Here is a 23,966-nt window from a genome sequence, read left to right as displayed (position 1 = left end):
CTTTCCCTAGACTTAGTGCACGCACTTCCCACTTGCTCCCTTCAGCACTGCCCTTCCTGGAAATGCCGCGCCATGACCTTCTCCATTTCCCATTCTTCCAGCCACTTGGCCTCTTCCTTTTATTATTTCCATCAGTGTTTCACTATGCTCTGAAGAAGCCAGTTTTTTTCCCAGAGCAATCACTAATTTATTGCTGAAACATCTTTTGATTCCTTGACTAAGAGCGAATCCCGCTTCATTCATTTCACATTTTAGCTATTAGCGACTGCGAAAGTCTTGTTTTCAATGAAGCATCAGTAGGAGGGAAAGGGGTTGATAGAGGGGAATGAGACGTCAAGAAACAGAAGCAAAAGTTACTATTTTGGAAGCTAGCGCTTGAGACCAGTGGTTCCAGGTCCTCTCTCAACCCTGCTCCCATTTACACTACACAGAGTGCAATTTCATTAGATACGTCAAGGGGACACAGCAGCTTGCTACCTATGGAGGGGACCTGTCTACCTTTGCACCATTTCTACTCCTCCTCTTCTACTTCCCAGCCTTGATAACCAGTCAACCTCTGCGTAAGTCAATTCAATGCACTAAACCAGCAGAAAGTTAACAGAAAAAGCAAAACCAGATTTAAGCCAGCTCTGCAGAGAATCACAAGCAAAGCCAGAACAGGCATTAAGACAAGACAGGGCAGCAACACCATGAAGGTCGGGAGCAAAGCAGGAAAGAGCAGAAAACGGGGAGTAGGAGAGGTCCTGCATTTACTGACAACAGCCCATTCAATCAGCTGACTGGCATGCAAAACTTCATCCTACATGAATTTATGACACCTACCGCTGCTTTCCATCAGTTAGATGAACTACAGTTAGCAAGAGGATATTCTTAGTGTAAAAACATACTTACAGAGTAGCAACATGCAGCGAGTCACAAAATCACAGAATGGCAGGGGTTGGAAAAGACCTCGGGAGATCATCTAGTCTAACCCTCCTGCTAAAGCAGGTTCACCTACAGCATGTTACACAGGACTTCCAATACATCTTTTTTGGTTCCCACAAACACTAAACGACACGGTGGTTAAAAATGTGTCAGGATGAATGCGGTGTTGTCACTCAGCTGGCCCCCAGCAGCGCAGACCAGCCAGCATCAGCAATGGTGGGATGTGAGAAAGCACTGACTCAATGCGTGCCCTTGGGCAAACCAACCCGGGGTTTGCCCACCCTGCCTGCAGCAGCTTTGTTAGCGGTGCGGTTGCACAAGCAGGAAAAGATTTTTTAGTTTTCAGACTGAAATTTAAGGTGGCTGTTCTGCCGAACACACTTTCCACCTTCCAGTTGAGAGGACTTCAGGTGAAGCCCTCTGTGCTCTTTCTGCAGGGACCCCCTACCACTCTTGCTGGTAGCTTTCCAAATGCACAGCCACAACCACTACGTAGCTGGAGAAGAGAACTAGGTGCCACACAGATGAGACTGGTGCCTCACAAAAAAACCAAAAACAAACAAAAAAACCCCTAACAGAGTATACCATAATACAGAAATACGCAGAGGTCAAACGCATCTACCCCCCACCTTGCAAAAGTGATGGGTTTCATTGCAACCTTGCCTCCTTTCTTTATATTTAACGACAAAAAAGACTTCTATTTAGTGACCCTGAAGCGCATTCTGCAGCTTGCAGGGAGTTTCGAGCTTATCAAGGCAAACTCTGTTCAGCTTCAGTCCCACTATTTGGTATTCAACAATCTACCTCTCGCTCGAATGAGCAAAATGTAATGTCATTAACCAGACAATTACCAGTCCTCTAAGTAATAGTCACAAAAGAACTTTAACCTCCAGGTCCGGCTTTATCGAACAGGAATGTTTATCAGTAGCTTGTTTCTAAGGCGACATTATTCACACTATCTTTTACAAATTTTATATTGCTTTTGAAAGCTTTTAAGCAGCATTTCAGGTCAACAGGTCACCTCCAGTGCATTCCTTTCACATGAGAGGAGTTTTGCACAGCTTTTACTTTAATTTAATGCTCAGTAAGTGATTAATGTTACTAGATGCAGCCATGGAATAAATTTTACTAATTAAGTGAAATTCTGCTTTTCATTGGAGACTTCCCTGCAATGGCTAGAGAAACCCCATTTTATTAGTGCAGAAAGGGAGAAAGCAATTAAGGCCTAAAATTCGTCAGGGTCAAACAGCCATTGGCATCAGAATGAAGAATAAGACTGAAACTTGACTCAGTCCCCTCTCACTCTAGCCAGGGCTAACTATAACTCCACAACGTTAAGCGCCGTGAATTAAGCGGGGCTTTGTTAAGTGAGCCTCTGCAGGACGCTTCCCTGCAGCAACACCTGCATGGCGAGCATCTGCGGTGATTTTTTCCCAATCTGAAAGTTCCTTTTATGGATAAACCAGGCAGGATTTCTTGTTGACTAATCTTTATTTAGCTATGGTGAAACTACAGGACACACAGGTGCTTCCCAGCTTCCTGATCTTTACATCAGCTCTGTCCCAACAATGTGTTTAACTGCACTTTGGTTTCCACAAAAAAAAAGATTAAATGAAAGACCTAAATCCTTAAATATGGAGAACAGCTACCCTGGGGTTTGGGTGTAGTCCACTGACTACAGAGGAAGTCCCAGAGCAGCTTTGCTTGCAGCAGTGCTAATTAGCAGTTCACAGTATTTTAAAAACTGCTTTTGCCTTCATTTTCTATTGCTGTATGCTTTTATTCTTTATAATAATTTCCTAATCGATCTTCAGGTTTTAATTATTTGCCCACAATAAATTTTAATGCACTATGTGCATTTAATGAAACTATGTGTATATCTCAATGCCAAGATCCCTTTGGGGTTTTTTTTGTTTGGTTGGATTTTTGGTTTTGTTATAATCAACATCACTTCAATGTATTGCATCACTCAGTACAATACGTAACATTAAGAAACGTTCTTCTTTGTAATATGCTGAAAGGTGGCTGTGATTTTGCAAGGCAAAACAAAGCTGATTTAGAATTGACAGCTTTGGAATGGAAGTGCAAGGACTGGACTGGCACAAGCTATTTCTGCTCCTTTTTCCCGTGCCAGAATTGCATGCCCAGATATTTGACTTTTGCTTGCAACTGTGTTTTCAGAAGCTTCACGAGGAAATTAGTATTCAGATTTCTGAAATAATTCTGGCCTACCAAAACAAAATCTACTTCACAGTCTAAATTTAAATAGCATTTACCATGAAAAACCCAGTAAGATTAAGGACCATGTTTTAATTTCAAGCACGTGAGTTGCATTATATAAATTATGATCCTATTAGGGCCTGTTCTTACAAAATTTATGAAGAAAAATGTTAAAACCTGCAGTGTTAACGGTTTAATTAATGTAAGGATACCGTCAGATCTGCTTTTAACTCCTTAGAGTAAACGTATGCTTAATACAAGTCCTATTCCTACTTTACTGATCTGCAGCATTTAAAATCAAGTAATACTGTCATCAAGCTTTGTGAGGATCTCCTTTTATCTAAATGCATAGTATGCAAAGCTAAAAAAAAAAAGCAGAAGAGAAACAGTAACTGTAATTAGTTCTGGTTATTTGAGAGCAATATTTTGACGGGATTTTCCTCTTCACACAAGAGGCTTAGAAAGTCATAAACTACAGAGGAAGCGACAAGCACATACGGATACACGTACAGATCATGCAAACTCTGATTATTTGAAGTTCTTGACACAAAGCACGTGAGCAGCTGACCTGAAAGTGGGTGTCCTGGCCTCAAGCCTGTTAGTTTTCAAGTTCAGTTCTCTCATGTTCCAGTTTCTTGTAAAATAAAATAGCTATTTCACCCAAACAAGAATAACTGCTCCTCTGCTCTGGCACGTAGGACCCACTGTAGAAATGGGGAACTGATTTAGGTGGTGTCTAGTGTATATACACACATACTAATATGAAATCAAGCATCTTTAATGGGAGAAACGGAGATTTCCTATCAAAAGTTATTAAGTTAAAAAGTTAAGCCTAGTAAAAAAGGAGTTTGAATCTCTTCAGTCAGACTGTGGATATGCAGCTTAAACTTCTGTTGCTCAATAATGCTGCAAATCCATTTTCTTTGCAGTTTTGCAATAATCTAGCCTTCCTCAAAAGCCTCTGGAGAAACCTGGCAAATCTTGGTAGAATTCAGAAATTATTTCGGAACAATCAATACCACAATTTTCAACCCCTCTACTCCCAAAATTGCTCCTCACCAGATGGTTTTATATTACCAATTACCTATGGTTTACAGGGTCTCTCAAAGGCCCATGGGACCACCTCACCGCAGGATACAAGAGCATCATCGAAATACGCTTCCTAGCAATGGAGAAGGATGCATGTGAGAACGGCCATCAAACTTCTGAGAGGCCCACCACATGCGTGTCTTCCCCAGAAATTATGGGAAGGCATAGGGACTGATGAAAAAAATAAATAATTGAGAAGCATATGACAGCAAGACAAACAGTTGACAGCCACAATGAGATATCTGGGGTGATAGCTGCTATTAAAAACAGCAAAGTCAAGCTAAATTAAAAAGTGAAACAAACTTAAATGCGACTCAGGGATTCCAGAACTTCCATTTTTTTCTTCAGTTTTTAAACTTTAACCATAAGGATGACAGACCTTCTGTGTTAAGATGGTGACTAATACTATTGGTATGTTCAAAAATACTACACAGACTGATGATAACACTCTGCAAACAGGGAAACTACTCATATGGTTACTGCTTTCTAAGCTCTCCAAACCAATCACCGGTTGAATATTGAAGAGAAAAATGAACCACTGTCATCAGGACTGCTCCTATGTGCCAAGCCTGTGAGACTAACTTTTTAAAAATCGCTTTGAAAGGAGTTTTGAAAGACAGTCTACAAGAAGAATTACATTTTTATTCAACTAGTGTGTTTAAACTGCTCAGGATCACCCGGGGAAGACGACTGCTACTACACAGCTTGCAGTAGGCTCTTGCAACCACTTCCTTCAGCAGTTTTTCTCCTCAAGACTCAACACAACTTACAGCGCTTTTTAAAAAGAAAAAGAAAGGCTTGCTGCATAACTAAGGAGTTAAAGGCTTAATTACACAAATACTCTAAGTCAGTACAAGCCAGTATTCCACCAAAAGACACAGCCCCAAATTTCTCCATCTACCTGCGCTCTCCCTCCCTCCTCCCAACCATCCCCAATCCCTCTTGTGTCAGCAGAGTTGGAGATCTGGTCCAGGGAACTGAGGTTTTGTTGGTGGTGGTTTTATTTAGTTGGAGGTTTTTTGTTGGTTTATGTAAACACATTTGGCAGGGGAGACCTTAGCTTTACATTCAGAGCAGCTCCCCTATCCACTTCACCCTACGGCAATTCAAGTGTTTGCGTTTTGTCATATGAAGAGACAGAAACGAGGAGCTGGAGGATGACGTGAGACACCATCTTTCAGTGGCAGTATTGGGGCAGAAAAAGAGATGTCGTGCCTCACAAATTCCCAGGTTTCTCCTCTAAAGCAGTCAACACATCTTTGAATGGGGTGATCCTGCAAAAGATCTGCAGATCTTCGCATCAGAGGTTCTGAGACTCCTTCAGGTAAGGCGCTCTGAAAAGAGTGGCTGCCATAGGGCAGGTGGGAATGCAGTTACTGGCTAAATGACAGATCTTGAAAGTATAACAACAGATCTTGAAAGTATGAATAAATGGTCAATTTTCACAGTGGAGAGAGGTTAGAGAGGTCTCACGCTCTCTGCTGGGACTGCTGCTGTTTAACATTCACAAGTGAGAGGGAAATGTGGCAGGAGCAGGGAAGAGAAGGCTGCTAGGAACAAAATTGTTTTGTGTTAGGAAAAATAAACTCACTGCAAAAAGATCTCATGACTTTCAATGACTGAATGATAAAATAGCTATAATAGTCAATGATGATAAAAGCAAAAATAATGAACGGGGGAAGATGACCTTAACTTTACATTTTTAAAAAGGGCTCTAACATTACCATTATTTAAAAAAAAAAAAAAAGATATTTAGAGTTAATGTAATTGTGAAAACACTAACTCAACGCTTAAAAGTCAAAGGTTAAAGAATTATTAGCAAAATAATAACACAGAGTTATCATTATGCCAGTACAGTAGCCCATGGATTATCAGAGTCGCCAAACTAAATTATCAGGCAATAGGACTGAAAGTGAAAACCGACGACTTCATTGTACAGCCCGAGTGTTCGGCTGTGGAAGTAACTGCTACGAAACCTGAAGGTGGAAAATCTACTTTGCTTCAGAAGACAACTGCACACGGAGGTCCACAAAGCACTACAGAATACAATAATCCTCACTATGTATTTTTTGCTGAACATTAGCCAAGAAGACAGCTTTGTAGGCTCGCCCACCACATGTTTTTTTGATCCCAAGCGTGAGTCTCTTCCAGATGGATCCATGGTCTGCACTGGCAGTGGTGCTACAGAAACAATCTGTATCTGAAGTAATTAGCATGCTTATTATCTAGCCCCCCAGTGTAACCAGGCTTCCATACGACTACTTCTTGGGCATACCTTAGTTCTCGAGATTTTTAGGTGAAAGCCAAAGGTCTCAAAGACAAACTGAACCCATACCAGTTTTCACCCCTCTTCACACAAGAAATGGTGTGCAATACATAAACTAAAACCCACCCGATGTCAACCACGTGACTGTCAGAAATTCTGTTAATCAGAAACAAAATATCCTGACAAAAATCTTGAGGTTGACAATTGTATCAAGAACCTCCAACTGTGAAAACATTACAGAGTGTGAAGACTTTTTCAGTAAAGGAAGTAGAGAAGAGATGTTTTAAAGGACCATTACTTTAACTGGTATCACACAGCATTAAGAGAAACATTTCTATAGTTATTTCCATATATGAAAAATAATTACACTCAGAAGAACTTTTGGGTCACAAAAGGCCTATCTCAGTAAAGAGAATTTATTTATGTAATTACTATGGTAACAATAACAGATTGTCACAGTACCACGTCAAGCTTTCCAGCAGTTTTATTTCTAATTGACTTACACAGTCCCGGTTCCCAGAACAACAATTAAGAGCAGTTCCAGGAATTATTCTTCCAAGTGCAAGCGGAGACATGACAACAAAGTGCCTCTTTGAGATTTTCAGTTAAAGCCAGTAATTCAGTTTAAAGTCTCATGTTCTTTGCAGTTTCTCAGAGCTGGACAAATTTAGGTACAACGTACCAACACCAATTCTCTTAATCCAGCTAAAGGTGGTAAGCGTGCCGGGAAACTTTGTAGACAGGAGTTTTGAAAGAGCAGGACAGTACCTTTTACCAACGTAACCAAAGAGCCAACAAATTATGAATTGAACAGAAAAGGATACAACAGACAACGCGCAGAGGATGTGGATGAGCACATACAAAAAGACCAATTTGCTAGAAAAAGTAGTATTAGCTAGTACATGTCCTGAAACCATTAAGAGCAGACTGCTCTATGATATTTAAAAGTGAAAAAGACTATAAATATCTTGCAATGTACTTCGTATAATCTAAAAGAGAAAAACAGCACAAAGAAATTGTGTTCCAAAACCAATATGCCATGTTTTATACCAAAACATGGCAACTTGAGCATGAAAACTGGTTTATGCGATTGATTTATCAACCACTTTTAGCAAATACTTCAAACTGAAGAAAATTACACATGACAAAGAAGAAAGCAAAACCTAAAGTTGTAACAAAACCATCAGTGTAACAACATTTTGGGCAGAAACCCAGCCCTTAAGAAGAGTTTTGATCTTAATTTGAGTTAATACTTCTGTGACTACCATTACAGAGTATCTCAAACTCGGCTTATCCTTAGTATTTGCTCAAGGCGGACAAAATGTGGCAGTCACTGTGCTGTGCTCCAGGCAGAAGCATATGCAGAGCTTCTGAGCGCTCAGTTGACAGAATTTAACGAGATGTCTCCAATTAAACATTTCTGCCTTACAAGCAGTTATTTAACAATCAGACAAAATACAGTATACTAGAGGTAAGGAGTAGTGCACAGGAAATCAGATTAACAAGAGAAGATTAAAAAAAGTCTAGAGCTATTATTTAGTCTTCATTAAAAATACATTCATCTCAATCTGAAAATAAATAATTGAGTTTTGACAGCGTGATACAGAACAGTATAAAAATCACTCAAAAGACCCCAAACTTTTCAAGAACTTGTCTGAACAGATCTGAAACTAGAACTCAGAAGACACTGGTATCTCTATTTTTTGATGTTACACCACTTTCATACTTACTTTTTAGTAATTTTACAAATCTAGTATTTTAACATTTACTAAGTGGTTTTCTACTGTTTTCTCTCAAGTTTTGCAGCTAGTTCTGAGGTAGATATTACAGCGTTTTCTACCAAAAAAAAAAGCGCTGATCACCTTACCGCCCTAGTTTTTCTAGTTATCACTTCACTCCTCCCCAACTCCTCTTGAGGGCAATTTCACTGATCTACAGAATTTGTTGGCTTCCTTAACCACAAACTGTTGATTTGTATAACCATACCAGAAACAACTCTAAGATCAGTATGCCAGCGTTAGCTTTTTCACAGATCTCAAGTACAGCAAACAGCGGACAGAAGACTTACGCCCCTGTTTAAGAAAAGCTCATACAAGGCACCTCAACTCAGATGCAATGATCTATCGGTAGGGAGTTCTGCTAAGTAGACTTCTCTGGTTTTGGGTTTTGTTGGGTTTTTTTTAACTTAAGTATCTAACAAGTTCCTCATTTGTCATTCAGTGGGCATTTTCTATAGCTATTCTGAAGCACACACATCAATGACTAAGCCATAGCAAAACCAAGACAGGTTTCACCATTCACTTCCACTGAAGTAAGAGGCTGCAAATTAAGGCGTTTCTGAAGTTAGACCCACAAACGACAATCTCAAAGAACCTGAATTTATCTCTTTGCTACCCGACTCTCTATTCTTTCTGTTTTAACTGCTGGTGACATGAGGTACCTGTAGGATATTTGTCTGCAATTTTCCAACTCTAGATCGGCTGACATGAGTCTTTAGACTACCATGACAAAGCACCCACCACCCTGAAGTCAGTAAGAAAACTTAGAGCATCTTCAAGGGAGTCCGGATTGGGTATTTGCCTTACAAAGCTGTCATCCTGCATCATCCCTATTCACCTCAAAGGAAAGCATGACTATTCACAGTATGTTTGTATTACTGCTTATTTTTATCTTCCTTTGTGGAAAAATTAACCAGGCTTACCTAGCTCTTTTTTATTATGTTATAAATATCACTATTTCAAACCATTTATGTGAAAAGAAATTATAGCATGATAGGTCAGAAGCATAGGTCTCGCTCTTAAGCTTTGCAGAGGCTTTTAAACTTCACATGGTTTAACCAACACTAAGTTAATGTCTGACCAAGAGTCAAACCAGTAAAGCCTCAAAGTTGAACCATCTGTAACAACACTTACACCACAGTTCCATAATTGGCTTAAACCAGTTTAAGTGCACTAGTGCTTCCCTAAGTGACACATCTGCACTTTCTGCGCCAGCCCTTGCATTAGGTTTAGCGCAGCTATGACTATGGAAATTATATGTTTATTAGGATTAGTTTTAAACCAAATAGTTCTCCTCATTCAGCTGAGCGCATACATGCACACAGCACAAGGGAAGAAGCAGACAGAGAGGCCTGAAGGGAAGGCAGAAGGATTACTTCAAGCACTAAAACTTTGCATTTGAACTGTTTAAGTCAATAATAAAAACCATTATCAGAACCCAATGAATTCAAGAAGTACAGAGAGAGATAAGGTAGTATTTGTAAGCAGAAGTAGGACCTCTGTAGTCTTCCCTAAATAACGAGTACCTAATCTGCTCAACTCTTATCCCCTGCCCTCCTATCAAGCAACATTTTCTTTTTTTTCTTTCAAAGAAGATGTAACTGATAACTACTGAAACATAGAGCTAATGACTTCCAACACTACTGCTTCTACCTCAGATTTAAAGGACTTGCATAGCCAAAAGTTAAATTTTTCCATCTGTACCACCAAACCGCCACAGACATCAGCTGAGAAAGTCTGACAACACCCAAAAACTTGAGTAAGGGGTGTGCAGGACAGGGTATGCTTCACGCCACTACCTGGATCTCACCCTACCACCACCACTGGAAGTAACCGGAACCAAACCCTACTGCATGGACGGCTCATGGGGAACTGCAGGGGAAAGCTTCTGTTCTCAATGTAGTGCCTTTTTCTGGGGCAAAACACCTTGTTTCAGAGGACTCGCTCTTACAGCAAAGGATGAGAAACCCCTCGTAACGAGAGCACTTGCTCAGAGCATGAGACGTGGCTTCCAGCCTCCCCTCTCCTGCCAGGGTCAAACCGACATCTCCCAGACAAACCCCTGGCCCCTTCCAGGGAGATTACTAACACAGATTCAAGTGAAAACGGTTCATTTGTGACAAATGTTCTTTCGACCAACCTTCAGACTTCTGTAGAAGCTTAGCCAATGGAAAAATGGCTTTTCCTTTTCTAATGTACACTACGCCTTTTGCATTTGAGAGCCTCGCTCCATTCCTTCCAAGATTTCAGCAGAAAATTTTAAAATATCACATGAGAAGCATGTCCTTTGTCCCTCCTCCAAAATTCTGACATTTCCTTTCTTACCTTCTAGGTATTAGACGATTGCCATGCTGAAAATACAACTGCTAAACATGGTCAACAATGTATTAAAAAGTTCATAAAGTACTGAATTTATTTCATAAGACTTCAGAGTATGGGCTGGATGGAAAGAGCAGTTGTGGGGGGAAGTCAGCTGAAGTACTTGCAATTGCTGTTTACCAGTACTAATGATACGCTAAAAAACCATTTAAGTGATCTTGAGATGAAGAATTTAAAGAGGTATTTGCTGACTTACACATTTAGAAAGTAATAGTTCTTCACATTAATCAAGTCCAAGTTCTGCTTTTTGGCAGCAGTTCTCCCCTGACAAGCATTTTCATGTCAGTATTTATCTATACTAATTAGCTTACCAGCTTGAACAACTCTTATGAAACTACTTTTTTTTCCCTAAGCTCTCACATTCCAGTTTTGTGAAGGAAACCAATTTAATACCATAGGGGTTTTTTTTAAACTATATGAATTCACATAAATCTTATTGAATTACTATGGCAAATTCTTTCAATAGCTTCATAATGTTATCCTTTATAAAAAAGAGAATGGAAATGTGACTGCGGGCTTTGTGCTGTCTCTGACAAGTAGAGGTTAAAAACCTCTTGTACAAAGTCAGAGTCCTCCATTGGCCAAAACTGCAAGAGGCTGCAAGCACTTGATGTGGTGGTTGCGAGTAATTTGGCATGGAAGCAAAATACATTCTCAAAAAATACTTGGATAAACACCAGTAATCCTGACATAGAACCAGCCTATCTCGATCCTGGCCAGAGAATACATGTTGGACACGAATTTAAACTAAAGATCTGAAAAATAAAAAGTCATTGCCTTAGAACTAAACAAATTGCAAATGTCTTTCTACAAGTTCTGTTCCCCTGACCCATTTCATCCTGTATGTTTGGAATAGCTTCGCGAAGCTACTTCCATTTCCTTCCCATCATTCCTACTATTTGCTTACTATAGCAGCTTTTTTTTTTTTTTTCATAAAACAGTCATTTTTGCACTTGCAAAGTATTTTGAATAAGAATTTTTAGTCATGGACTATTTGGCAAATTTCTGCCAGCTCCAATTAAACATTGAATTTCTAATCCTATGATTTAGAAACTCTAAGTTTGAGAAGAGCCAGAATTTGCCACAGTGTTAGAGAAAGCCATTTAACTTATTTCCTGCATATAAGGTGGAGAGAATTTCAATACTGACATTATTTCAATCATGTTTGCAGAGTGACTGAATAAATACGTATTTTTTTAAAGTTCAAAAAAATGCAAATGAAAGTTCAGGAACTCAGGTATTTTATGCTAATTAAGGTGCCTCTCTTCCTACCTGATATTTTAGAAATTTCGTTCATCCTATACACTGGAAGTCATGTTGCTAAGATTCTTTACTAACCCTTTTTCAATTTTCCTTCACTCTGAATGTCAATGTCCATTTTTCAACCTTCTCACCTTTATGATCCTTTCCTTTGCTTTTTAGCCCATCCCCTTTAAACCACTCGATCCATAGATTAATGCTCAAAAAGATTTCATGTTATCTAACCTCTACCTGCCTACCATAAGGTCAACTAGACCTACTTATATGTCATAATCATTTGATATCTAACAAACACTTCTAATGCACGATGCCATGCTGCCTCTTCTCCAGGGAACGCACTGCAGCATACATAAAGAAGTTTCCCTGAATTAATCTATTAAGTGCAACTCCAAATCACCTCAGGATGTATCTGGATACCTGTTCTAAACGGCCAACGCTCCATATCTCACTGTCCCTAACAAACAGCTGGACAATGTCTACTACATATGCTGTAGGGCCTCTGGGAAATACTGTATTACACAGCAGGAGAAGCATTTTCGATCACCTTTCAAGAGTTTCCTACCTTGCTGAGGGGGCTCATTAAATTAGTCCAAAGATACAATTGAAATAGTGATTTTGTTCTTCACGCAAAGTCTTTTCTCCCTTAAAGTGAGACTATATAAAGGGTCAGAGGCTTAAATCAGCAACCCCTTAACACACACGCACTGTCCACAACTAGACAAAATGAAGAATTTAAAGTTGAGGCTGCAGGGAGGGGTAAGTAGGTGTGGCATTTCTCTACCTGCTCTTGCTGCATATATTAGAGGGAGGTGGGGGCCACCACTTTAAACGTATTGGATAACAAATGGACATGTTGATAATATCTTATCCAATTATTGCTTGCTCCCTCTGGATATCTTTACAATTGTGTTCTCAGAAAAATTTACTTTGCACACCAAACCATTTGAGAATGTAAGCAAAAACTGCTGCTGGGACTTTCCACGACTTACACCAAAAAATGCAACTCAAGAACTTTCATGCAAGTATTTATCAGTCATCTGTTAGTGGCCTAAAACACTGCCGTAACTGCTCTTAAGTATTTACAATGCAAAACAACCAATCTGCATATTCCATGATACCATTTACATAATTCCAGGTAAGCCTAACGTGTTCATTAGCATTAACTGGACCTTTGAGATAACAAAGCTTCCTTTACCATTAGACACTGAACATTTCTATTAGTGCTATCACAAAAAATTACTATCAAACTTGCAGTATTGTGCTTTAAAATAATCCCCTATTTTCAATCTCTGTCTCAACTATTGTGGTCAACCAACCAAATAATGCCAAGAACAAGGTCTGAAATGTAAGTAGAGGGTTCATATAATATTTTCTGAAATGAAATATTCTAAAAAAATCTTCAGAACTTGTATGACAAACTCCAGGACACAGTTCTGTACTTTTCTCCATCACCGTGCATGGGAAGCCTTTTCCAAAAACCTGCTCCAATAAACTTCTACGCAAAATCAAAATGAAACAAGAGAATGTCAAATTTCTCATTCTCTTAAGAAGCTCCCCCATAAGTTAAAGAGTATTTAGAAAGCCTCAAGTGGACTTGTAAGTATTCTGAAGGATTATATTACGCTAAGGGATACTGCACCAACTAAACACAGTCCCAACAGCAGCACTTTAGATCCAAAATACCACTTCAAAGGAGAGGGTTCCATCTAGGAAAGCAACAGAATATACTTACTTGCCTCTTAGTAGCTTAAAAATTATTATTAATCAACACATTAGTTTTCTTTTATGTCTAGATCAGCTTTCACATAGTATTCCTTAAGTAAAAACATGTTTTCTGTAGTCCACTTCTCTTTATAATACCAGGTATACATAGGGCAGCGTAGGAAACAGCAAGGAAGGGATTTCACATAACAAATTGAAGTGGCTCAAGGAAACTGCTTACTCACACGCAGACACAGAACAAGCACTGTGAAGAAGTGTTTCAGAACGAGCATTTGACTAAAAGTGCCATTTCTTAAAGTATGAGTGTCATACTCATTGCACATATTTTTAAGAACAAAGAACCAAAGCAATCCTTTGTTCTCAAGTTATTTAGAGAGACTGAAACAACAAAATACCTTTGCTATGCATATATTTGGGTTTAAAAAGCTCTCCTTTCCATGAATCCAAGAGTAGAGAAAACAAAAAAACAAAAAAAATACTCTGGCAGTCTGAATTTATACAAAAGGAGAGAGATTGTTTCCTCTTTCTGCAAGGAGGAGAGGAGCAGTTGTGTTTCCTAGAAAGGAAACTGAAACAATTCTAAAGAGAAGAGAGAAGCATTTCAAATGCAGAGGAATGAAGAACTCTATTTTATTCTGAGCTTCCTTTTCCCTTTTTAAGCAATCACACACATGGAGAAATTGTTTTAACTCAAGAGAACCTAAAAAATTCACAGCCCTAATACTTTAGCTTCTCTTGCCCCCTTTTTTTTAATATTTGAAAGATTTTGGCAGCTATGTATTAGAACATCGCTAGTAAAACAAAAACCGATCAGGAAAAATGGTTCTAGAAGGTCAGCCAAACTTTCAGCATAAAATAAATTACAGTTTCTTTTAAATTTTACTTGTAATTTCTATGTGTAGTTTAAGCTAACAAGTTTCCAGATATGGAGGAGTCTTTAACTGGCTATGCAATAGTCATGCAGGATTAGTCTAGCTCGATAAAAATAGTCTGTTCACCTTAAGTCTTATAATGTACATTTAAAGACTTGCCTACTACACTGGAAAATTTTTAAGGGGGGGAAAAAGGAAATTTTCAGTGTGCTAACTCCTTCACAGTGTTTCCACAGGTGGACACCATCACTGCGATTTTAAGGCAGCAGTAAGCCACTTCCAGAAGCAGTCTTAGAACAACTTATGAGTGTCTGAGCAGGCAGCTCTTGAGAGGTAGCTGAGAAGGTCGAAGTTCCCAGCCCTGCTTTCTCTGTACCTACTTCCCCATAAACTTACGGAGTTGAACCACATGAAGTCCCTTGACAGATCCTTTTGCTTCACAGGAATCTATCTAAAAATACAGAATTTTAATCTTCCTACATTTTTATCGCATGCACTAGCCACTGTAATTCTCTCAATATCAGACCTAATAAAGGCTTCTCCATCCAAGAACTTCAAACTATATTTAACAATTAAGATGGTGAGGAAGTGAATGAGCTCTTATATGGAGGAAGCTAAAGCACAAAGTCATAGAAAACTTTGTCAGGACTGGAACAGAAAATCGGTGGCACAGCCAGAAACAGACTTCCTGGCTTCCAGCCCCGTGTCTCAACCATAATGAATTCCTTCCTGTACATACACACGCTCAAAGAGAAACTCCAGTAAATAGACTAAAAATACGAAAACCCATGAAAATGATTGGATAAATAATAACACTTTAGGGCAAAGAAAATATCGTCCTGCCAGGGGTTTTGTCTTCCCTGAAACAGATAGCAGAAGTTCTTTGGCGTAAGCTTGCTTAACCAAAGTGAGAACAAATGCCTGTACCAGGACACGGTCGTGCCTCTAAAAGCAGTAACATTAGTTATAGAATAATGGAGCGTCACATACAGCGTTTTGTGCATCTAACAGCCTTCACTTAACAGCGCATGCTCTGGCTTTGGAAGCACTGTAAGAATTTATTACAATGTTATTAATGTTGAAGTTGTTCTTTTTTCCTCTAGATTAAGCAAGAGCTTTTAGTAGTAGCTTCGGCGCCAGACTAAATGTGTTACACAAGACAAGTTCAAAATTCATTTCACCTTTCACTACAACTTCTGTTTGATTCCAGCACTGAAGAGTAGGGCAACACCGGAGGAACACACAACACTGGCCAAAGCAACTCCGAAGGCTAGGAAAGCCTTCCAATACTTGTTTTGTTTCAGTGAAATATTTATCACTCAACTTGGACTTGTGAATTTAAGGGATCCTGCCCCCGTGTCCTAAATGAGAGCAAGCACCCGACTCTATGGCACCTAGGGGTAGGAGGAAGCAGCAGCTGTTGGTGGGACAGTGTCCTACAGCCACTCTACTAGCACACTGCTGGGGTTATAGGGACTTTTCCTTCTGACCCCCTCTTCAACACTGGAATAGGTTTGCCACACAAATCCGAGATCGCTCAAGGTTGTAAAGAGTCCTAGGTATCTAAACTCAGGTACCCAAACTCATATAAGCAGTGAAGTGGTAACCGACTGAAGGAGTGTACGAAATCTGTTCGGTGCTGAAGTGAGAGATGATTTCAAGCTTCTCATCAGCTCTTAGCGTGAAGGAGCCCATGCTCGCTCGGCCTGCGATTCCCCTTCAAGAGCCACAGGAAGCCTGTTGATGGAAATGCAGTCTTTGCTCGCCCAGCACTAGCAACAAATGACAGGTCCTAACTCATTCCTGTCTCTGATGCAGAAAGGCAGATGGACTTACATATGCACCTCCCTTGCAGTGGCAGCATTGTTTCCTTTGGAGAAAAAAAAACAACAAACCTTCAACGTACAGGGACTTCCCTGCAGCTGCTTCCTCCTGCTTATCCCCCCTCCCCATCCCAAAGGAAAATTTGCCCGTGGTGAAGGAACAGAAGCAAGGTCATTACCACGTCAGCTCTTCCTCCATAATAACTGATAAACTTGTTTTTTATTTTTTTAAAGCGTTGGGGCTTTTTGAAGGCTTTTCCAAATCTGACGGCGTGAGAGCCCAACATCTTGAAACGTGATCCAACGAAAAGAAAGCGCGCGATTAAGTTTGCTTCCTGCTCACGCTGGAGCCCGGCCAGAAGGGAGGCTGCTCTCGATTCCTGCAGCTCATGGTGCACCAACGCAGGTTCTTTGGCTCGGAAAAGCTCACACAAATTAAAACACTGCTTGATAACAAATCAGCCACGTCTACATTAAGAAAATGGGCACGCAATCCCCCTTTGCCATTCACACTGTTACCCTAAAATGACTCAGACTGCCCGCTCAGTCATATACTTCCTCACTGAAATGCAAAACCAAGTAAAAACCTGGCAACTTGGGGGTTTCAATTTTTTTTTTCTGCAGGTGGAGAAACGCTGCAGCTGAACGCTATTTCTGAAAGTGTACAAGTATCACTTAGTTCTTCAATTAGTGTAAGGTGCAAGTTCTGTTTTGCACCAAAAAGGCGCAGGGGCAAGAAGAAGCCCCAAAGACAGCAGAAACATATACCCAAGCCCCTAAAATACAGCGCTGAGCAGTGCCCATGTTCTTAACAGGAACAGTAACACGGGGCACAGCAAGGCAGGGGCTCCCACGGATGAACTGAAGGCTGATGACAGATCTTTATGATCGCTCTGAAACACATTTACCATGGCAAAATGGTCAGTGCCCCTGGTCAGATGCCCCCACCCTGTCTCTGTGCACCCACACCTTCACCCAAAGAGAAAATCAAGTGCTGATGAATAACAGAGACCTACACATCTCCATTCATTTCTCCCTCTAAACATGAAACATTGCTTGAGGTTTTGACATGTGATGTCAAATTTCTGCACTTCAGGGATTTTCATTCCAGTAACTGAGCCTGCCCCACACAGTTTTCCTCTGCAAACAAAGCCGGAGCAGGAAAACTGAGCTCAGAGCTCCCAAGGCCCGATGCAGAACTCACTGACTCTTGCAGGAAAACTCCTCTTTTAACTTGCAAGCCGGCTGGGAATAGAAACAAAATTTAACCACATGTGAGGACTGCTTTTGTGAGGAAAGCCAGGTAAGGCAACTTTATGCTAAGGTACAAGTTAAGTTGGACATACAAGAGACTCTGCCAAGCTCACATTTTCTTTTCTTGTTGACTCAGAAGCGGAAAATGCACTACGCTTTACGGTTAAGCATGAATTTCAAAAATAGTCAAAAAGGTTTCTTGTGGTTATAGCCTACTAAAGTGAAACTGTTTGATTTCACCTCAAAATCAAGGTGAAAGAGTTTCACAAAAGAAACTTACTGAGAAAGCTTGAAATAAAATAAGCAAGACCCATTTTTGCATGTTTCTGAATTTTGTCTGACATACCTTACACCAAGAAACTATGCCAAAACCCTGTGAAGTGCTATTATTTACTCTGCTTTACAGCAGACTAGAAAGGTTTTGCCCAGAGCCTTGCTTAAGTACAACTGATTAAAATCTAGTTCAAAAGAACCATGCCACCCAGCCAGATATGAAGAGATTTGTTATTCTAAGACTTAGAAATAGACTGGTTTTGATGCCAAAAGTGAGTCCATCCAAGCTGTTCTTAAGTAAATGAGTCTGTCTAAACTGAGAGTTATCTCATATCTGCCCCTAAAGGCAGCAAAGAGCTACTTTTTCAATATTTACTTAACACTTTAATTAGTTACAACATGTTTTCATTTCATTAATCAGTGACTAATGGGAGTATTTTGTGCATGTGCGATAAATGGCCCCTTTTAAATTACAAGAAACAACTGCATAGTGCAGTATTTATTTTGGTATATTAATTCTGTGCTTACATATTGAAGAAAATGCTTTCTGTACCACAAAATATAAAAAAAAAATTCAAAAATAGTCAAAAAGGTTTCTTGTGGTTATAGCCTACTAAAGTGAAACTGTTTGATTTCACCTCAAAATCAAGGTGAAAGAGTTTCACAAAAGAAACTTACTGAGAAAGCTTGAAATAAAATAAGCAAGACCCATTTTTGCATGTTTCTGAATTTTGTCTGACATACCTTACACCAAGAAACTATGCCAAAACCCTGTGAAGTGCTATTATTTACTCTGCTTTACAGCAGACTAGAAAGGTTTTGCCCAGAGCCTTGCTTAAGTACAACTGATTAAAATCTAGTTCAAAAGAACCATGCCACCCAGCCAGATATGAAGAGATTTGTTATTCTAAGACTTAGAAATAGACTGGTTTTGATGCCAAAAGTGAGTCCATCCAAGCTGTTCTTAAGTAAATGAGTCTGTCTAAACTGAGAGTTATCTCATATCTGCCCCTAAAGGCAGCAAAGAGCTACTTTTTCAATATTTACTTAACACTTTAATTAGTTACAACATGTTTTCATTTCATTAATCAGTGACTAATGGGAGTATTTTGTGCATGTGCGATAAATGGCCCCTTTTAAATTACAAGAAACAACTGCATAGTGCAGTATTTATTTTGGTATATTAATTCTGTGCTTACATATTGAAGAAAATGCTTTCTGTACCACAAAATATAAAAAAAAAATTAAGCTTTTTTTTTTTTTTTTTTTTTTTTATTTTTTTTTTTTTTTTTTTTTTTTTAAAATGAATCATTTTAATGATTAGAAACAGAACTTGGGATATGCTTCCGAATAGGGAACAAGTGAAAAATTTCTCCTCCTACTGCAACACATCTCAGTCCTGGGACTATAAGAGCAACCCACAAGTTCATAACCTTTATGCCTCTCTCTTACAGTAATTATTTGGTGAAATTATTTAATTACCTAGCAACGTTACTTTGTCCCTCCTGCGGTTTGTTCTGGTGTATTGAGGGAATCAAGACAGAAGTACTCAGCTGATTTGTGGTGACTAACGTGTTATCTATCACAAGCAAAGGTACCTATAAAAAAATGTTCAATCCTACATAAAATATTAAAAATGCCGCTATTACTACTGTCTCCAAAGACAAACAGGAGTTTTAAGGTGCGAGAGTTATTCAGATGCTGAGAAGTCTCCTCAGAACTGAAGATTTTGCGATGAAGCTTTCGGACTCCAGCAACACTGACAAGGGACCTTCCAGGGAGCATGGAAAGAGTTAACCGGAGGCTGCGGCTGCAGCAGCAGCTCTGCTGGTGACCATTTGCACGCCTGCAAGGTACAGTCCCAGCAGACACATTATCAGATTAGGGGAAGGCAAACAAACCGAATTGAAACCATTCTTCAGCGAGTCCAACCTCTTCTTCCTGTGATGTCATGCTACAAATTGCCTGAGCTTTTTTTCTCTCCTCTCCAGAAGGAGCCGGGCTGGCGAGAGGCTGCCGGGTGCTCTGCAGGAACAAACACGCTCTGGAATTTCATTTCTGCCCTGGCGAGCAGCTTGCTTTGCTTTCCGCCCCATGGGGCGAGCCAGGGAGCAAGCACTCAGAGGAGCCGACCAGCTCGTTTTACAGAAAGAAGGCTGAGGGAGAAATGCAAGCACCGACACTTTGCGGCGTCCAGAAATTTGTTTTCTAAAGCATACACTCCTGGTAAATTTGGATGGACAAGACTTTGCCATCATGATCTGCAGCCAAGAGTAAGGCAGAAAGTTCGACATCGGCTTCATTGAATCGAGGGGGAAAATGGAACTAAGCAAGTGTCGGAATGACCTCATCTGCCACAAATGACATGGTTTTTTGACTTCTGAAGACCGGCTATGTGATTACAAATAGCACTTGGAAGAGAAGAGTGACCTCTTGGTGATTACTGCTGGAGATGCACTCCCCGGCTACAGAGCTTGTGTTTCTTCTCTGAAGCTTTACAGTGCAACAAACTCACCAAAGCATATGGTTCCAATGCATCTGCAAGTTCTTCTGGAATTTTAAAAAAAAGTTGCCATAAAAATACCAGAGAAACCTCCAAATCACAGGAATTTTAAATATACCATTATAATGGTAAGCTCTAATTGTTCCACTGAGGACTCCTTTAAATACACTTTATATGGCTGTATCTTTAGTATGGTGTTTGTTCTCGGCCTCATAGCAAACTGCGTTGCTATCTACATTTTTACTTGTACATTGAAAGTGCGAAACGAGACTACAACTTACATGCTTAATTTAGCAATTTCGGATCTGCTTTTTGTGTTTACGTTACCCTTCAGGATTTATTACTTTGTAGCGAGAAACTGGCCATTTGGGGACATTCTTTGCAAGATTTCTGTCACCCTCTTTTATACGAATATGTATGGGAGCATTTTATTTCTGACTTGCATAAGCGTAGATCGCTTTTTAGCTATTGTACACCCCTTTCAATCTAAGACGCTCCGAACCAAAAGGAATGCCAAAATTGTCTGTGCTGCAGTGTGGATAACCGTGTTAGCAGGCAGCACACCAGCAAGCTTTTTCCAGTCTACAAACCGCCGTAACAACACGGAACAAAGAACGTGTTTCGAAAACTTTTCGGAGGACACATGGAAAACCTACCTATCCCGGATTGTTATCTTCATTGAAATAGTTGGGTTTTTTATTCCACTCATCTTGAACGTGACCTGCTCTACTATGGTCTTGCGGACTTTGAATAAACCACTTACATTAAGTCGGAATAAATTAAGCAAGAAAAAGGTACTCAAAATGATTTTTGTCCATTTGGTGATATTCTGCTTCTGCTTTGTGCCTTATAATGTCACCTTAATACTTTACTCCCTTATGAGAACACAGACCTGGATCAATTGTTCAGTGGTAACCGCAGTCAGGACTATGTACCCCGTCACTCTGTGCATCGCCGTATCAAACTGCTGTTTTGACCCTATAGTCTATTATTTTACATCTGATACAATTCAAAATTCGATAAAAAAGAACCGGTCCACTAGGGCACGGGACATCAGATTATCTGAGAGCCCAGTTTCGGAAAACTTCATTCAACACAGCCTTAGGACCATAAAAACAAAAATATTTGACAGTGACTCTACGATATAAACTATATCAAAAGACTACTGGGACTAAACTGGAATTAGAAGCCTGCACATTTCTTCAGCTGTGGAAATATATTCTGATATGTAAATGTTACGCTTCCTTCACATAGTGGAAATATATTCTGATATGTAAATGTTACGCTCCCTTCACATCAGCAAAGTTTATGATAAGACTGTAAAAGTGTTAAGCATAATAGTACACAGAAAAAGTATTTTAAAAATTTATGCCAGATGTCTGTTCTGATGGGTTGTATGTTAGAAACGAGCTTTTGGTTTCGGATTAGGTTAACCCAAGTCCAAAGACTGACTGTCAAGGCAAACACAAATGAAAAAGTAGGTAGGTTTTACTCATTTTTCATAATGATACAGGTTCCCAAGTTACTGAGGATGGGCGTGAAACTACCCGACTTACACTGCAGGATCCAGTTGCTGAGGAAAACAGCACCGTATTGATCTTATGGCTTCAGCTACTGTGCCTGCTCTGGAGCTTCTTCCCTCTCTTACTCCTCCCTCCCTCCTCCCTGCACCATCCTTTGTAGGGATCATTACATTCATAGGAAGCTTCGATCAATGGCCTACGAGAACTTCGTTTCTCCCAGGTTTATCTGATAAAACACATGCTCTCTCCACAATCCTGGCCCTCATAAAGCAATTAAATCTTCTGCTAGTTTAGGGCATCTGGAAACAACTCAGACAAACTGGTTTTTCTTCTCACCTCTGTCTCAGATGTCTGTGTAATTATAACAAAATAACCTCTGATGACTGAAGTTAGTGCTTTAGGTATAGTACCACTTTATTAAACTCTTTTGTGAGAAGTTCTTCAACTCGGCACAACTTTTGAGCAAAATAACATCCTCCAAATAAGGTAATTCAATCTCAAAGTAGTAGTTTCTTAGAAAAACATGACCTTTGTTAACTAGAAATGAGCATGTGCACCAACCCAAATACTTCTTCCAGGAAACTATTTGGTGTCCCATAAAGAAATTCAAGAGACAGTCATTTTTAGCGTGAAACTTCCTCTCAATCTTTGTGTCCTAGAAATATTTTTAAGATGAGCATTTAAAATTTCAAATGCTATTTTCTTGCAAACTTTATAAAGTATAAAAATAAATTACTTGGGGCTACATGCTGGCAAAAGTACTTGAGACAATTCGAAAAGTCAAAGCCATGTAAAAGGAGAAATCTCCATATGTTACTGTTACAAACAGGAATATATAGACAAGAGTGCTTTAAAACGTCCTGCTATATGTGTTTCCCAGCTATTAGAGCATCGCGTACCTTTTCCTCAAAATTAATTTAACATCGCTGTAAATTAAATAAATATTTTAAAAGGTAAAAGTAAGTCGTAAGTGTTGGTTTTTTCTCCCCCAGAACAATGGAGTCAAGAATAAGAACTGAGTTAAAATGAGTTTGCACTTTAGATTTAGGGCAGTCAGTTGCAACACAAACAGAGCACTGAGGCATTTTTACTTCAGGGCACTGTATGGAAGCGTAAATCAGTGTTGGTGAAAATGCATATTGAGCTGTCAGAGAATACGATATGTTATCCGATTGACTTTACTTCCCTTTGTGAAGCTTTTGCTTAATTGTTATTAGTCAACTGTCCACTGCCTACTGCTACTGGAAAACTGAGTTACTCAAAGGCTGCTAGAAACTAATGCTGGCTGAATTTTAAATCTAACAGCATTTTAAATCTTTATCCACACAACTTACAAAAGGAAAATTCAAACAGTATGAGCTTAAGCTACAGAGACAGCATAGATATAAATGTCTGCATAATATCTGAAAATAGGCAGTTATCTTAGCTGGGAATCCTAAACTCTTCTGATTCATATCTGACTTCAGAAAAATGCACAAAACCCCCAGCATGAGTAGAAATTCTGCACATTTTCCATATGCCACTGACAAATCGAAAGTCACTGACAAATCCAAAGTTCAAAAGCCAGATATGCATCTCTAACGTCTCGGCACATCTCTCCCTAAAGACTTTGAGACTAAAGCCCTTAATGTCACTGCTGGGCTATGTTTCTAGGCTACTACTATACCCAAGCTTGGCAAAGCTGTTACTTGGTTGAGTGCCAACTTGTTCAGCAACGCCTCTGCATTACAGCAGCGAACACCCCGGAGCCTCACCCTGGTAAAGAAAAGCTGCTCTGAGATGAAAAAACTACAACAGAAAAAAATAAAAATAAAAATAAAAAATCACTGACTTAAAAGCAGAACAAGCAGATAAAGTCGTATGTATGGGTACTCCTCCTTGGTGTATTAGCTCAAACAGCCTGTGGAAGCCTGAAAAGTAGCTCTTTCTGCTTTGCCCTCACTGTCCAGGGCAGGAGCTTCTGCTTTTTGCAGCAGCGTAGTGCAACACAGTACGACAGCTTTCCGACCAGTTAACAGCCTGGTATCTTGAAACTGTTTGAGGAAGCTTTCTATTTTTTATTATTAAACATACTTCACTC

General features: G+C 39.6%; 2 protein-coding genes across 2 annotated transcripts in view; one reads left to right on the top strand and one right to left on the bottom strand.

The window, feature by feature from the left end:
* The window catches only part of RB1 (RB transcriptional corepressor 1), a gene marked incomplete at its 5' end in the record, with an annotated part of 77,840 nt that overhangs the window by 10,769 nt on the left and 43,105 nt on the right, over positions 1 to 23,966 (bottom strand). The window lies entirely within an intron of this gene.
* On the top strand, positions 19,322 to 21,505 carry LPAR6 (lysophosphatidic acid receptor 6). Its single transcript, XM_009644787.2, is given in 2 exon segments — positions 19,322 to 21,365; positions 21,368 to 21,505. Coding segments are annotated over 2 exon segments (915 nt in total). The 5' UTR covers positions 19,322 to 20,488; the 3' UTR covers positions 21,406 to 21,505.

This window comes from Egretta garzetta, unplaced genomic scaffold (assembly GCF_000687185.1).
Source record: "Egretta garzetta isolate BGI_Z169 unplaced genomic scaffold, ASM68718v1 scaffold268, whole genome shotgun sequence".
NCBI lineage: Eukaryota > Metazoa > Chordata > Aves > Pelecaniformes > Ardeidae > Egretta > Egretta garzetta.
This window is presented reverse-complemented; position numbering and strand designations above follow the sequence as displayed.